This window comes from Austrofundulus limnaeus, unplaced genomic scaffold, assembly GCF_001266775.1.
Source record: "Austrofundulus limnaeus strain Quisiro unplaced genomic scaffold, Austrofundulus_limnaeus-1.0 Scaffold17, whole genome shotgun sequence".
Lineage (NCBI taxonomy): Eukaryota > Metazoa > Chordata > Actinopteri > Cyprinodontiformes > Rivulidae > Austrofundulus > Austrofundulus limnaeus.
The window spans coordinates 1,048,297-1,063,867 of NW_013952419.1; the positions used below are offsets into that span (position 1 = coordinate 1,048,297).

General features: G+C 36.4%; 2 protein-coding genes across 5 annotated transcripts in view; both read right to left on the reverse strand.

Moving 5' to 3' along the window:
• Window positions 1-686: 686 nt before the first annotated feature.
• Window positions 687-4,625, reverse strand: pimreg (PICALM interacting mitotic regulator). 2 transcript variants are annotated; one of them, XM_014003200.1, is made up of 6 exons: window positions 4,518-4,625; window positions 3,387-3,691; window positions 3,024-3,295; window positions 2,847-2,942; window positions 2,263-2,301; window positions 1,476-1,563 (listed from the first exon to the last, which is right to left on the reverse strand). In XM_014003200.1, exons 2-5 carry the CDS (start codon window positions 3,678-3,680, stop codon window positions 2,271-2,273), a joined length of 693 nt encoding a protein of 230 aa, XP_013858654.1. In that variant the 5' UTR covers window positions 3,681-3,691; window positions 4,518-4,625; the 3' UTR covers window positions 1,476-1,563; window positions 2,263-2,270. The 2 variants fall into 2 exon arrangements, with proteins under 2 accessions (XP_013858653.1, XP_013858654.1); XM_014003199.1 differs by lacking the exon at window positions 2,263-2,301 and having other exon boundaries at window positions 687-1,563; window positions 4,518-4,624.
• A 1,991-nt stretch (window positions 4,626-6,616) lies between these two features.
• The window catches only part of tmigd1 (transmembrane and immunoglobulin domain containing 1), an 86,378-nt gene continuing 77,423 nt past the window's right edge, over window positions 6,617-15,571 (reverse strand). The window contains exons 1-6 of one of the 3 annotated variants that reach the window (XM_014003206.1): window positions 11,480-11,534; window positions 11,024-11,099; window positions 10,621-10,896; window positions 7,554-7,841; window positions 7,309-7,412; window positions 6,617-7,157 (exon numbers count right to left, since the gene is read on the reverse strand). In XM_014003206.1, the coding sequence (XP_013858660.1) occupies window positions 7,146-7,157; window positions 7,309-7,412; window positions 7,554-7,841; window positions 10,621-10,896; window positions 11,024-11,078 (735 nt within the window). In that variant the 5' untranslated portion in view covers window positions 11,079-11,099; window positions 11,480-11,534 and the 3' untranslated portion in view covers window positions 6,617-7,145. Of the gene's footprint in view, window positions 7,158-7,308; window positions 7,413-7,553; window positions 7,842-10,620; window positions 10,897-11,023; window positions 11,100-11,299; window positions 11,324-11,479; window positions 11,535-15,571 lie in introns of those variants that run through there. The other 2 variants (XM_014003207.1, XM_014003205.1) reach the window with 2 other exon arrangements.

Sequence of the window (15,571 nt, forward strand, 5' to 3'; positions counted from 1 at the left end):
AGCGGTCCTGTTTCAGCTGCTCTGACCAGAAGCGACCACATGAGGGCGCTGTTGTCATTGCAATTCATGCAGGTTAGGAGAACAGCAATTTTACACAGACGTACAAATACAACTACAGAAGATTTTCTAAACATTTGTGAAACTCAAGTATATGTTTGCTTTTTTAAAATGAAGAGTAAATTATAATTTGGCACTAGAAATTATATAGAATAGCAAAGAGCAACCTTCAATTTAAATTCGTTTTATACCAGCTCTTTCCAATAATCGATTTCTCGGGACACTTAAGAGAGAAATGACTCCAGTCCAAATTGTTTCATTGCAGATCAGTCAAACTCAAATCAATCACGTTTTAAATAAAATGCAACAGTGAAGATAGTCTGGACATTTCCCCCTTCCATATCGTCTTTTAAATTTTTTTTTTTAAAGATGTTGAGTTTATGCTTGGGAGTGACAAGGATGAATAAGACTATGCATCAGATCATCAGCGATTAAAGCACTGGTCAAATTCAATCCCCTTATTTGCATGTAGTCATTATTAAAAAGTTGATTTGTTTTTTACCCATTTTAGAAAGCCTCTACTAGTTGACAATTACAGTTTTAGGTCACAAAGACCAAATGACACACACGATAAAAGGAAATAAAGTGAAGACTTTTTTGTGTTTTTTAAAACATTTATTCTGTAAATGTTTATTCTTTCACATTTATTTTGTATTTCCTTTTTACCCACTAGCACAAAAAGTAAGTACAGGCGTTTGAGGTGGCACTAAGAACTTACTAAAATTTTCTTCACAACCTCATCATTGTTGCTGTCATCTGGTAATGAGCCTTTAACTCCCCACCATCACATTAAGAGATGATTTATGTGTAAAGTATTAGTGCATAAATCATCTACAGACCATTGCTATCACAAACTGATAGAAAAAACCCCCAACAGATTAAGTACTGTCTAGAAAAAGGTCCTTATAAAAACTATACACTGTACTCTTAGTTTAATCAATTTTCATTCATAAAAAAGTATAAAAATGTTAGTGAGATAATTGCATGTGTGTATGGGACAATACAGCTGTCCTCTGTCAGTACATTTAGTGTTAGTTACTCAGCTACCTTTGCTTTAATGCAAAAAAATCTCATAGAAAGCACTTTAAAAAATGTAACTAAAACATTTAAGTGTAACAGTTCAGACATAATTTTCAGAGGTCCTTTGGTAGCTAAAGAGAGGATTTTCACCACCTGCTTGGCAAAATTAAAACATGTAAACACAAGATTCACACCATATAAACACATAAAAGAGAAAAAACAGCTCTACAATCAGAGTCAAGACAAAACTACATGTAACAGTGACGCCACAATAACACAAGTAAAACATGATGGTGAAAGAAGTTTCTGRGTTTGCTACGTGCACTTCAGTTGGATTTACGAATCGTGTTCACAGCTGTGTGAGCCCACCCCCCCACTGTGTCTGAGAGGTGCGACGCCCGACGCGTGAGGTTGGAGCGGCACAGTTTGCCGCTGGGGTCCAGTTTTCTCATCACCGTGCCCCCGGGCCGTTCCTTTAAACTGGGTCTGCAAAAAAACAAAAACAAACAAATAATTATGATATATTTTTGTTCTTCCTGAATGTTAGCCCTCTTTTTTGTGCCATATTTACACAGTGTATATTTTTGCAGCTCTCAGTACTTTTAACAGTAAGTCATAAAGCACTTTAACTAGAAGACTTTGTTACGAATAGAAGAAAGGAAATGGTAAAGTCAAACAGTAACAGGATTTGGACAGAGAAGAGAGGCATTCATTGTTTGGACAGAGTCAGTAAATTATCTGCTGTAGGGCTGGGCAATAATTCTAAACAATATAAAATCATGATCAATATCATAAGAAAATACATCCAATATGTTGATAATTTCACTGTATTCTGACCAGAACCGCACGGCATTCTGGGGGATGTAGGCAGAGGCAGAAGAAAGGCTTTAGCAAGAGGAAAGGTCACATTTTCTCCTGGTTCATATTTCAAATGAGCAAAACAAAAAACAAATTATTATAGACTCATATYAAACAGTTCATGATGCATGCATTTTTCAGTCATATTGCCCAGCCCTAATCAGATGTATTAAAAAAAATACATAAAATGTAGATTTTGACATAAAGCAGCTGACTTATGGGCATCGTGTAGCTCTGCCATGCACTTTCATGCTAAGATTAGTAACATTCAGAGCATAGGTCTCCACGTTTCAGCTGGATTACTTGATATATTTTTCATCTTTTTACCTTCCATTTTACTCCGTAATTAAGGAATAGTTGAACTGCCTGTGGGGAAACAAACTTATTTAAATTCCAAAGAGCCAACCTTCCCACAGCGAGGATCGCGCAAAACTGATAAAACACAAGGTCACTGTTGTTCCTGCTTTCCGCACTGTATCCAAATGACAATCCACGGATCGGACACTGCTTTAGTGTTTTAYATGTCAACACAGGAAGTGACGCAGGCAAGCATCCACATTTTTGTCATTTCATCTGGCTTCAATTCCCACACCCACTTACTCCCTCCTCATTCGAATACCAGAAACACAGACCCATATTCAAACTGAGGCGGGAAGAATGTCAGAGTGTGTGTTGGGTGGGGTGGGGGGAGTCTGGAGACCCACAAGCTGCACTGGATTCTTCAGGAGGGAGGAGGGCTCGTACCCTACTATGTTCTATACAGAGTAGATTAATAAAACGAAASAGCCTGCTTAATTATAGGAAAAGTCAAACCTTTTATTTGTTCAGTCAACATTTTCCCAGTTTCTAAACAGCTGTAAAAACATTTAACAGAAAGTAACTTTAATTCACTAAATAAAACAGTGTTTTACCTGTCATCTCGGCCAATGAGGTCATCAAAAGCCTTGGACAGACGTTTGAGCTTCCTGAGTCCGCTGGAGACCGACTCCAAGTCCTGGTCAAATTTTCTATTAAAGTAAAATAAAAAAAAACTTTAAAAAAAAGGAAATAAAAGAGCAATAACACACACTGATGAAGAGGAAACTCACAGCCTCTGGTTCTGTGTGTTGGGAGAAGCAAARGGACTGCGTAACGCAGCCATCCGCACCAGCTGTCTCCTGCCTCCTCTGCTTTTAACTCCACGTACGGATGCCTCTGGGGTCTTCCGCCCTCTGGAGCCCGGAGTGTGTCCCGGTGTTGCAGCTCGACCGGGAGTACGTCTCGGAGTGCGGGAGGCAGGAGCGCCCGTGCGTTCTCCATCCCGACCGGGGGTCGCCACCAAACACTCCTCGCGTGAAAACTCCCTGGATCTTTGAAACCTCTGAGCGGAGAAGGAAAGAGGATGGTTACGAACCAATGCAACTTCATTTCTATGGAACACAAGAACTCCAGATCAGACAAGTTCACCCCACCTGACACATTTCGCTGACAGAGTTACGAGCGCTGCGAGTGAGCTTACGGACCACGCTGGGTTTCGGCTGCTCCTTCTGGGTTTCCGAAGCCGGATTTTCTGGGAGGGAGTTTGTCTGAACGGAGCGCAGAGGGAGCCGCTTGCGCAAAGACATTCGCAGAGAGTTAAGCGAGGAAGAGGAGCGAAGCTTGCGGAAACGATCAGGGACTTCTGGGGAGCTCTCTGGCCCGTCAGACTCATCCAGGACTGTGTGGGCCCTCCACACCCCAACAACAGCTTTTCCAAGCCCATCCATAACGAAAGACACTGTGGAAAGTCAACAAGAAAATAGCATGACATCATCCTTTTGGCTTTCCACAAGCGTCAAGTTATCATTTTCTTTTAAAGAAATTCAAAGACCCCGGAGAACTGTTGAAAAAGACCAGTTCAAAGTCTGTCTCTAGAACAAAAACAGAGAAATTAGAGAAGTGTTTTAATAAAAACAAGCTATGACACGAAAATGAAATAAACAGTAAACATGAGGGTCAAATGACTGTGTGGCCAATGCAACATATTTCCCAACAATATAACTTATTTATTTTTATACATATATATAATGAGTGAGTGAGTACTTTTAGGGGTGACATACAAAATAAAAGAGATAGTTTACCATCAAAAACTGTGAGAAAACACAACTAATGAAGTCTGACCCGTGGTGATCTGCCTAATCAGGCAGTAATAATCGTAGATATTATATAAATACATAAATACTGTACATATCTCTATGGTAATAATCGAGCTTCGTGCTTTTTGTTTGTTCTGGACAACAATAAAAGCGACTGGTCGTGATTCTGTCCACAAACAGCGCTAGAGCAAAGAAAAGAAAAAAAGAAAAAGAAAAAAAGAAAAAAAGTGACTCTGAGATCATGCTTTAAACGTCACTAAAGCAAACCTAAACTCAAAGACGAAACAAAACGTCGTCGAGCAGCACAACTACGCACTAATGTTTTTAGTTGCAGACAAAACATTAAGGAGGGTGCTCTTTTGCTAAGTTTAACTTGTTAATTCAACTTTCTCTGAAATAAGCCAATACTCACTATCTTAGGAAAGAAAAAGATTGAGAGTCTAATCATTTGCTAAATCGATAGCTTACCTCAAATTAAGCTTCTAAAAATCGTCAGTCCCCTTGTCTCCAGCTGCTACTGCTCCCTTTTTTTCTCTTCCAGTTTGAATTTGGCGGTGGACCGCAGCCTTACGCAGTTTACGCACAGTTTATGACGTAATACGTAACGTGTCTGCGGTGCTGGAGGAATCCTGGAATGTGGAATGTGGGACCTGCGAAGTTCTTTTCTTTTCTTTTCTTTTCTTTTCTTTTCTTTTCTTTTCTTTTCTTTTCTTTTCTTTTCTTTTCATCTCACAGTATTAAAACCAACCAACAAACAAATAAAAATAATAAATAAATTTGAGGAATTATGCAACATGTAAATAAATAAATATATATAATAATATGTATTATTGCTATTTCTTGTATGTTTCATAGTTTTCTTGCATTTACAAAAATAGATAAATAAAGGCATGTCCTTATCTGCTCACATGAATCATTTTAAAGTTTGAAGGTAATGTGACCAGCAGATGTCCCTACAAACTTGCATCTCTTTTGTCTCAAACGAAAAGGATCAGATASTGGGTTGAAAGMAAGTGAAAAAGAAGGCAAAAAAGATGGATATTTTTAACAGACCAGTTGAAGAGTTTATCAAAAAGCCTGTTTTCTTGGAAGRAAAATTGTAACGAGTTAAGTGAAGATTAACTTCCTCCAAATCAGTTGTTTTTATGCAGGGAGATGCCTACAGTCGAAGAAGAAAAAAAAAAAACTAAATGCACAAACAATCCATTGTTTTCATTTTAACTGAATGTGCTCTTGTTAAAATATTTCAAATGTTAAAATGCTTTTTTTTTTAATTCTGTGATGGTATCATTTTCCAAATACCACTTTATCATTCAGAGTCATCAAAGAAGATAAAAAAGGTGATTTGCAAAGTCATTACAAAAAAAAAGAGGAAATTGCATTACGTTAACACTTTGTGTGGTTGTTTTAAACATGTATTCTTAAATAGATCTATTTAAAATTAAACTAAACAAATAGATTCTTGGTTATAGATTTAAAAAAGCAACATTAAAAAAAATCTCAAGTCTGACAGCAAATGTGAGTTTATTTGATTCACAGTCCAAGCTGTACATTTTTAATTATCGTCGTTAGGTGAGGCATTGTTTTATGTGGACTTGTAAAGTGTTACATTGTTAAAAAAAAAGAACATGGAGATCGAAACCTTGACCCCCAAGAACCTCGTAACCCTCGTCCTTTTGTCACGTTAAGAGTAAATGTATAACAAAATTTTAACAGGCTGTCAATGTATTTTTAACTCAGGAGCTAAAGGTCAATTCAAAATGTATTTTATCAACTGCTTGTAAAGACACAAAATGGATTCTTGCATTAAGATGTCTAACACACGCGCCTTAAAGGGATATTTCAAATTTTTTGAAGTGGGATTCTATGAAAGGGTATTAACAATTATAATCTTACCTGTTGTAGGTAGGTTTGTGTCACTGACTCGATTATGTAGCTAAATACTACTCTTAACAGGTCCAAGACTAAAGTGGATTTCTGCCGCAACAAAATAACACCCATCTTAAAAACTTGTGAGTGGCTTAATCAAATACTTATTTATAAATCTTTACACTGGCATCAATTTGGTATCACATGGTTATTCTGAAATTTTCTGAGGTCAATTATCAGCAGGAACTAGCTATGGCATTTTTAGGGTAGCTTATGGCACATCTGCTGCGATAACCATGTCATGTAAACATATAACTGCAAAGGTTTATAAAATACTGTATGAAAGTTTCGTTGTGAACTTTCTGAAGTTTGGTATGTTTTAAAATGTCAGAAAACTAATTTGGTCTTTGCCTTACTTTGAACATAAATCAGCTCGTGAATTAGATCAGAATAAAACTTTTTTTTTCAAACTAAGACTGTTGAAAGAGTTATCTACAACAAGTAAGATACTATTTCTTCACCACCTCTACACAGAACCCCGTTTCTAAAGATCTGWGCTATCTCCAAAAACTAAAAAAGAATCTCATGTTTCTTTTAAGTTACAACATTTTTTTAAAATCTGTTTGACGAATGCAATTGTTTCACATTCGGCCACAAAAAGCTGCTTCCATGTCAATAATTTAACCAGTTCACACAGATAACACTGAAATATACATTTATATTTATCATAACAATTAAAAAACAACATTGTGTTAAATGTATCATAAATGTATCATAATTTAAAATGTCTTTGGAGTAAAAAAACATAAAAATAAAAACTTTATTGACTCAACATCATGTGGGTTAAGTGATAAACTTCATTCTGCGAAATTCATAAAATCTTTTTTTATTTTTAATCAGTCAAATAAATATCACTGTGAACAGGAGAGTCAACATGACTAAACTGTTTAAAGTTAAAGTCTGAATGAGACAACAAATGAAAAAAAAATCTGGGCTACATTCGTTCATATTTCAATAAAATAACCCAGCTGCACATTTAAACTCCCTGGCAGATGTGCTCAGTGCAAATTTTACAAGGTTCTGGGGACATRCTGGTTAGTTTACACTACTGTCTGCCATTAGTTTATTAGTGCCAGTAAAGTTTAAAATGCTAAATAAATTAAATTACTAAGCTTCATAAATGGGTATTCATGATCTTTTAAACACTTGGTCACATTGCAGCTTCTTTTACTTGCAGCACTGTTAAAAAAAAGAATAATAGCGTTAGAAAATTCAGGTTGTAAGAGTTTTCCTCTGTCCTCTGTGTGTATATCTTGTGTCCTCTGTGTGTATATCTTGTGTCCTCTGTGTGTATATCTTGTGTCCTCTGTGTGTATATCTTGTATGTTACCTTTATGATTTTCTTCCATCGTGAAACTACGGCCAGAAGAGTGGTGACGAACACCACCACCACCCCCGCTATCAGCGGCATCAGTGGGAACTTCAGGGTCTTTTCTGCAGATGAAGAGGAAGATGATTGACTGTGTTACGTGTACGGATTGCACAAACCAGGAAGCAATCAAATATCAAATAAAGCCATCAAAGATTTAAAAGTTTCTTTTGTGACAACATAAAGGGCTGAACGGGAGAACTGACCTGTCACAATGACGTTGAAAACCTTGCTGCTGGAGTTATAAACGGGAGAGGTTGCTGTGCACTCGTACGTGCCTTCATGCAGCTTTCTCACCACCTTGCTGGCTCGCAGCACGCTTGTAACGCCGTCGTTGGTCACACTTAAGCCCCCCGCCATTAGATCCACCGTGGTTCCGTTTAGTGTCCACGACATCGACAAAAGTAATGGATTGGCCCTCATGTCACACTGCAGGACCAGTGTTTCGTCTATTTCGAATGTGACATTCTCCGAGCCGGAGAGCTGCGGGTGATCTGAGGGGGATCACGGAAAAATATTAACACTGACAAAGCTTTATTAACCTTTATCTCCCACTGACAGCCCCCAGATTAATACATTTGACATGATGAAGACATCTTATTGCCCCTACTGTACGTGTTTCTCATTTTTAAATACAACAGGCTTTTGAAAAATCCAAACTTGTGAGCAGACTGACAAAATCTGCTCTGAAATTTATGATTTTAAAATGACTATCTTTATAAACGATCAACAATTTATTATATTTTGATACTAGTACTATGATGAAATCAGTCTATTTGGAGCCATTTTTGCACCTTGTGTCAGCACTCAGCTTTACACAATTCAGATCCATGGAAATTAATGTGTATGTGTTGAGGATGGCTCCCAGTTATACCAATTTGAGAAGGGTTTGAGAGGTTTCAGATGCCTGTGACGACTTTGCAATTATTTTGATAGTTTCTCCCGCATTTTTTTTTCTTTTTAGATTTTTGTGAAGTCTTGCAAGTCACTTAAGGACTTGTGCACTGCTGTGAACAAGAGAAAAACTGGGTTCATCAAAACAAAAATAGTCCCATTTATCACCTAATTTATCCAAGCCCCTCCTCTCTGCAGACACACCTTCTTCTGATTGGTTGACCTGCTGAGGGTTAGCACCATTGCTCGTAAAGGCCTGGGACATGACAGAGCTGATGTTTGTGTCAAATTCACCCTGCACAGAAGGTTTTTAACCAACACTTGTGTGCAGATCTTGAAAAAGCCCTTGACACAGAACCGTCGGAGATGACGCAATGTTTTGGTTGAATGCTGATTAATTAAAAGCTAGCTCAAGCTGAGAGGAAATGGCATCAACTCACCTAATCACAAAGAGGATGAAGTGTGGAAAACAGTAAAAACAAAGAAAGGTGGCGTTTTTTTTTTAAAGCAACACTGGTGAAGGACAATTAACTAATGTATTTTTCCTCACCCAGGAGACATTTCAATGTAACAAATCAACTCACTTTTTTAAACAAACCCCTTGATATTGTCACTACCTACAATGTCTTGGAATTACTTTGGATTCTCATTTGACTCATCGTGATCATGTACAAGTCTTAATCACTAAGTTGAAACAGAAATTATACGTTTATTCAAAAATTAGATCCAATCTGACATCTTCTGTTTCAAATATCTATCTTCATGCCATTACACTCTCAACCATGTTGTACTGTTTACCTGTTTGGTCTCTTACAACAAATGAAATCTTAGAACCCATAGTTAGGCTCTACAACAGGGCCTACAAAATTCATAAAAAAAACTTCCTGGTTGGACTCATCACTGTACAGTTCTTTCATTGTCTGATGCCTTGACTTTTCAGAATTATGTTTTGTATAGTGGTATTAATTTATATTTTCAGATCTTCCAAGGTGCCAATTATGGAACTCTCTGTGCATTGCTGCCCAAATCAAATTCTGGAAGTGGTCATTCAACTAGATCTGTTACAAAAGGACAACTGATATTACCAACTTTTAAAAACTGTTACGGCCAGAGGTCTTTCTTCTATGTTTATACTAAAGCATGGAATYACATTCCTCAAAACATAAAGTCCATTTCAAAACCACAGCCCTTTAAGAACAATCTTGTCTGCTATCTGCTGGACACTTTTTGTTGTGCTCATATTTAGACGTCCTATTTTGCTGCCTTCCTGAAATTTGGTATGCTTGTTTGTCTTTGTGTCTGTGGTGTATAATGATGTGATTGTGATGCTGTATTTCTGAGTGTTTTATGTGCTGCAGAACAAGAACCTGCTGTAAAACAGCAATCATGCTGAGTCAGGCTTGATTTTTAGTGATCTTTTCCTGTTAAATCAATAAATCAAATCAAATCAAATCAAATCAACTCTGTTTGGCTCTTTTATGAAACAGGGCTTTACCCATTGTGGCTGCTGTAAAGTACACAACGAACAACAACATAATCATGAGTAGCCTACGCTTTGATTCTTCTAGGAAGTTTCTGAAATCTACCTATAACTGAGACCTATGATTTGGTGTTAACTTGTAAAACTACTGGCCTCCAGTCAAGTGGACGTCTTATCTCAGTCTGACCATCGGCATAAGCAGTGTAGGTGAATGCAAAGGGCGCTGTTCATTTAGAGGGGATGGAAACAATTTTGTACAATTTTTTATCAGAGTATAGTTGATTTAGTGGTGCAGAAGATATTTCATGATAAAAATATATTATGGTGCAATCAAGGCCAACTACTGGTGCTCAGTGCATAAACAGAAAACAAAAAGTATAATAATAGAAGTTCAGAGTAAAGTTTGGTTTTCAGTGTTCTACCTTCATAAAATACTGATTTAAGGTTGTTTTATTAATCCCAAGAATTTAGTCAAGTGCTCTTCGCTGGAAAATGCATAATTTTAAGTAATTTTTTTAAAAAAAAATTTCCACAGGAGCATACCCCTGAACACCCCCTAGAACTGCTTCACTCCACAGCTGCTGGTTAACATGAACAGGTGTTCCTCATTGCTGTCAGCAGATGTTGGCAAGTATGAGTTTAGACGTCTGGTTTTCTGTTTCAAATAAATCATTTTGTAAACTATTTTAATTGGACAATGGTTCCTAAAGTTAAAATAAAGCATCAAATACAAACCTATTTTATTTGGTGTGTGAATGTAAGTAAATTGACCGTGAAGTTTAGAAAACCTCCACATGAAATTCTGCCCAGGGCGCCAACAAACATCACAACCCTTATAGATTTGTTATAATCCAGTTAAAAAGTAACAATATAATTTAACACAACTCAAAGGGACTCACATGTGACGTTCAGGGTGACAGAGGCCTTGACTGAGTCATTGCTGTGGAGGTAACAAGAGAAAGTGGCTCCGTTGTCTTCCTTGACAGGAGTGATGCACACAGTGCTGCGACCCTTCTTGTTTTCTTCCTTCAGATTAATCTTTGCATTATTTCTCAGCCACACCAGAGTATTGTCACCTTCAGCGACACCGTCTGACTCACAAGTTAGAGACACAGTTTTGTTCAGCTCTGTCAGAATGACATTAGTGTTGTTTGGGTGGATCTGGATGCTGACGCCTTGGGGGGTAAAAAGAAGAAGAATGGTGAAACTTTAATAACTCATTACAGGAGGCAGTAAAAAATGTAGGAAACAACGGTTTACTTTTTTTAAATAAAATGACATGATGAAATGATAAAAACTTACCTGATGTCTGGGTTGAACAATAAAGGAGCACGAGGAAAAAAAGGATTAATATCATTTTAGCTCTTCTCAAATTAACCTGGAATGAAATATAAGCAGATGGCAAAATAATAATATTAATAAAAATAAATAAAAATAACAGAAAAAGCCAACAAAAAGAATATTCAAGAAAGAAACAAGGACTACACAAATCAACAAAAATCAGTACCTAAAAATCAAGAAAATGTTTCATTGAACAAAACATTAACAGGCTTAAGGTGTACAAATAACCTTAGTTACCTTAGTAGCAAATTACAAAAAAAGAAAAAAAAACTTTCAAGTTTGAAGTCTTTTTATTTGAGCTAGTTTCTTTCTTTTTTTTTGCAGCTTAGTTTGCTAATATTTAATCTATAACAAAATAAATGTTTAATGTTTAAACTTTCATATAAATTAAAATAGTTAATAGGAAAAAGCTCCTACCAGTCAGTCTCTTCTTTCTAACCTGTCTGTGTGAGCCTGAGGATGTGAAAGGCTGGCTGGAGATTTAGCTGTGCTTTAATACCCTTCCGGATACTTTTATAACTTCTCCGTTTCCAAATAAATTTTTTTACAACATTTTATTCACTCATTCTGTCAACACACCCCTCTCAGTCCTCCCATCCCTGAGTTTTTCTCTCTTGTTTTACTGTTTCACTCTCTTAATGTGCAAACATCAAGAATGTTTTATAGGCAGAGGTCATTACTGTCGCACTAAAACCAGCAGGGTGGGGAGGGAAAGATGAAACTGCACATTTTGTAAGATGTTTGCTTTGCAGGTCTTTAATACTTGAAGAGTTCTAAAGGAAGCCATGAATTCAAGCCAGCATTTAGTTTTGTTAAAACATATTTGAGTTTACATCTTGTCATGTCTTTTAAAATGAACTTTGTTGATGTTAATATTCCCGAAGAACAAGACAAGAACCTGGCTGTGGAGTTTGAAGAGTTATTTTCTTGTCAACTCTTTTCTTGTTTTCTTGTGAATGTCATGATGATGTCATTATGAATCAGTAGCAAGGTAATCATTTAAAAAATCCTTCAAAACTTTGAATCTTACATAAAATGTATAAAAATTACAGCAAATGGCTGTATTAAGAACATATAAGATAATAAATAATTCAAAACCTACAGCATAATAGTGATGTTTTAACATTCTAGACAGTTTATTTAGTTGTTCAAATCTTTTAAAGTGTGGTTTTGTGGAAAAATTGTAAATAACTTACATCTTACCTGCTGCAGATAGATCTTTGAATGGCCCCAGTTTGGAGAAATATGAGTTTAATTTTGATTGGAATAAAGTGCTATTGACTTGTCTAAATATGACTTTTTTTTAAACAACTGCAATTTCAAAACGTTTTGAAAAAATCAAAAGCTTTTTATAAACCTTTTACACTGTCAGTTTCAAAGAACCTGATTATTACCATATATTTACTGAATATTGTGGTTATTAAGCTCTATTCATTCCAATTCAATATCTGCAACAGGTAAGATACTTTTGTTCTCTACCTTCTCACAAAAACTCTCTGTAAAAAGTTCTGATCTTTCAGTTTAGCTCAAAATAGTTAAAAAACTAAAATTAGTAATAAAAAGCAGTTGTAACAACCTTCCATCTGAACAAATCTTAGCTGAAGCAAAATTATCAACGTTTTACTTTTACTAACTCTAGATAAATTTTCAGGCGTATTTACAATGTTATGGGTTTTCTCTGTATTTAGTTTCACACTTTTCAACTGCAACATATTAAATTCAGTTCAGTTTATTTATGTAGCGCTAAGTCACAACATGTTGTCTCAGGGCACTGTCCATGAATAAAGAACAATCTAAAAAAGAAACCAGCAGATTGTGTTAAATCGCTTCAGCACACCATTCATGAAACCTGTTTGAGCACAAACTATGTGTCCAGTACAAGTTCTGCCTGTTTTTATTAAAACATCAGCTGGAGGTCATGACCTCTCAGTTGTTTTTCAGCGCAGAAACAAGTGAGCCTGAGGATTATCTACGTTTTTGCACAGTATACTGTATAATTCTGAACAGCAAACAGAACTATAGTATCACATTCATGTAAACACGACTTTCCTTTTGCACAGATATGGGGAATGGCTTTTCATGCCAACATAGTGCCTGTTTTTTTTTAGGGTTTTGGGACCAGAATGGTTTAGAGCAGTGTTTCCCAAAGTTGGGGTCGGTACCCAAAGTGGGGTCCTGAAACATCAAGGTGGGGTCCTGAAAAGATTTTCTGAATTAATTACATTTTTGCCTTAGTTGCCTAAAATGTATAAATGTAGAATAATAAATATTGTTACTATGCCCATGTTTAGTTGACCTGATCCAAATGTTTATCATCCAAAAAATAGTTGTGGACACAGGTCTCTGCTACTGTTATTTTGTGGGTCAAAAGCTGAAAAGTTTGGGAACCAATGCACTTCAGAAATCAATTTAAAGGGTAATAAAATAATTGGTGATGTAATATTTTCCCTATAATTTTACAAAAACACAAAATAAGTATAAATAAGTATTTATATTTATGTAGCCTGTGTTTTTAGGGTCATCAACAAAGTTTGTGTACTCAGACCAGTAATATTTGGGGTCACAAGTTTTTGCCATGAATATTTTGTGGGTCAGAAGATAAAAAGTTTGGGAACCACTGGTTTAGAGTAACAATGTGAGTCCTCTTGTTAGTGTTGATGGGGCAGTGACATTATGTTAAAGAAAAAGCGCTGGACTGTATGGTGCTGTTACCTCACAATCATGCATGTTGTGTTGGAGACAGGTGCGAAGCCAGAGGGGTGGTCTGGGTACCTGAATAGCCACCCCAGGTGTCACGCTGGTTGATGAACAAGTCACTGCATGTGGCTTTGAAAGATGTGTGTTCAGAATAAATGAAGACCATAGAATAAAAATCAGACAAACAGTTGTCTTGTCTGGTGTGGACAGGTTCTACCAGTGTGATACAGGAACAACTGAACCACTGAGTTAATATAAAAGTGCTTGGAGTGGTTAAGAACGATTTAAAAGAGATATGGGGACATCTGGTGGCCATTCTTTGACAACACATCGAAAGTCATTTACATTTCAGCATGTTTAACAAGAAAACGCAATGATTATATAAATTGTGTGATTTTTGCACTGTTTTGTTCCTAATTGTTATAATTAAATACTGCATGTAACAGTTTGTCTGTGCCCTCTTGTGCCACCCCTTGCATAAAAATCTAGTTTCGTCACACTCGGACATTTTAAATCGACCTGAATGTGTGTACATGTTTGCCTGTCTTGCATATCTTTTCAAGACCCTGTAATGTGATCTGCAGGGTGTACCCCACCTCTTGATTGTTGACTGTTATAAACACCTCCCTGATAACCTGAACTGGATTCAATGGGTATAGAAAACAGAAAAATGGCTTTTAAATGACAAATGATTTTTCTTTTTCATCTCATGTGTGCAGGAGAAACTCAGTGTTCAGTGCAGCAGTTTTGTAATCCTGTGACTTAAAACAGTGTAAAACTGTTATGTGAGTTCACTCGCTGTGGGGGCCTCTGCAGAAGAGGTTAGCCAAAATAAATAAATAAAAAAACCTGTTTTATCTCACATGACTAAATCACTTTGTAGATTTAAAAGTCTGTATATAAATAAATAAAATCAAACCGCGTTACATCAATCTTTAACTGCCTGTTTGCCACGATGGCCTCATGTGTTTAAAATGGGGAATTATCATCACTGATGTTTTATCCTGCTTAACTAAAATGTTGTTAACTAACTTTATTAGTTAAAAATGCTCCACAAAGTGAATGATTTACACACCTGTTTAAATCTTTAATCCCTCTCATTTGAAATCTTTGTCACCTGCTGCTGAAGGTGAAACAATGTTTTCGCCTGTGACTGTGTGTCTGCTGCTTTTTTGTCTGTCATGTTAGCAAAATTAACAAGTAAACGTAATTCATACGGAGCCCGTCAGGTATAGAATTTTAAAAAAGGTGATGCGTGGCCATGAGATAATAACGTGTGGCCACAAGAAAATTATTACAGTCATTTCCATGCAGAGACTGTAGATTGCTTACACAAACAAGTCTGAATTAAATAAATTTCATTATTTATTATCAAAAAGTTTCATTTTCTTTTATTAAAGCTCAACAGGATGTTCATTGCGATCTCATAAATACAATGAAAAATTATCAGTTTAGATTCAACATAAAATGAATTATAAGTGTGGGGTACCTTTGAACCGTTTACCAATAAAAGCAATGTATTCTTATATGAACTGACTCCAACAATGTCTGAATCTCTCACAAAGAGACGTGGTTGCTCACATTTATCTTGTGACCACGTGTTATTTATGTCATGGCCACACATTCAATTATTTTTATCCAATGTCAGCAGACGAGCTTGATAAATTCATCAAAACTGAGATTTATTATTTAACTCACATCTACTACTGAGTAACTTTGAGAATGAACCATCCATCCATCCATCCATCCATCCATCCATCCATCCATCCATCCATCCATCCATCCATCCATCCATCCATCCATCCATCCATC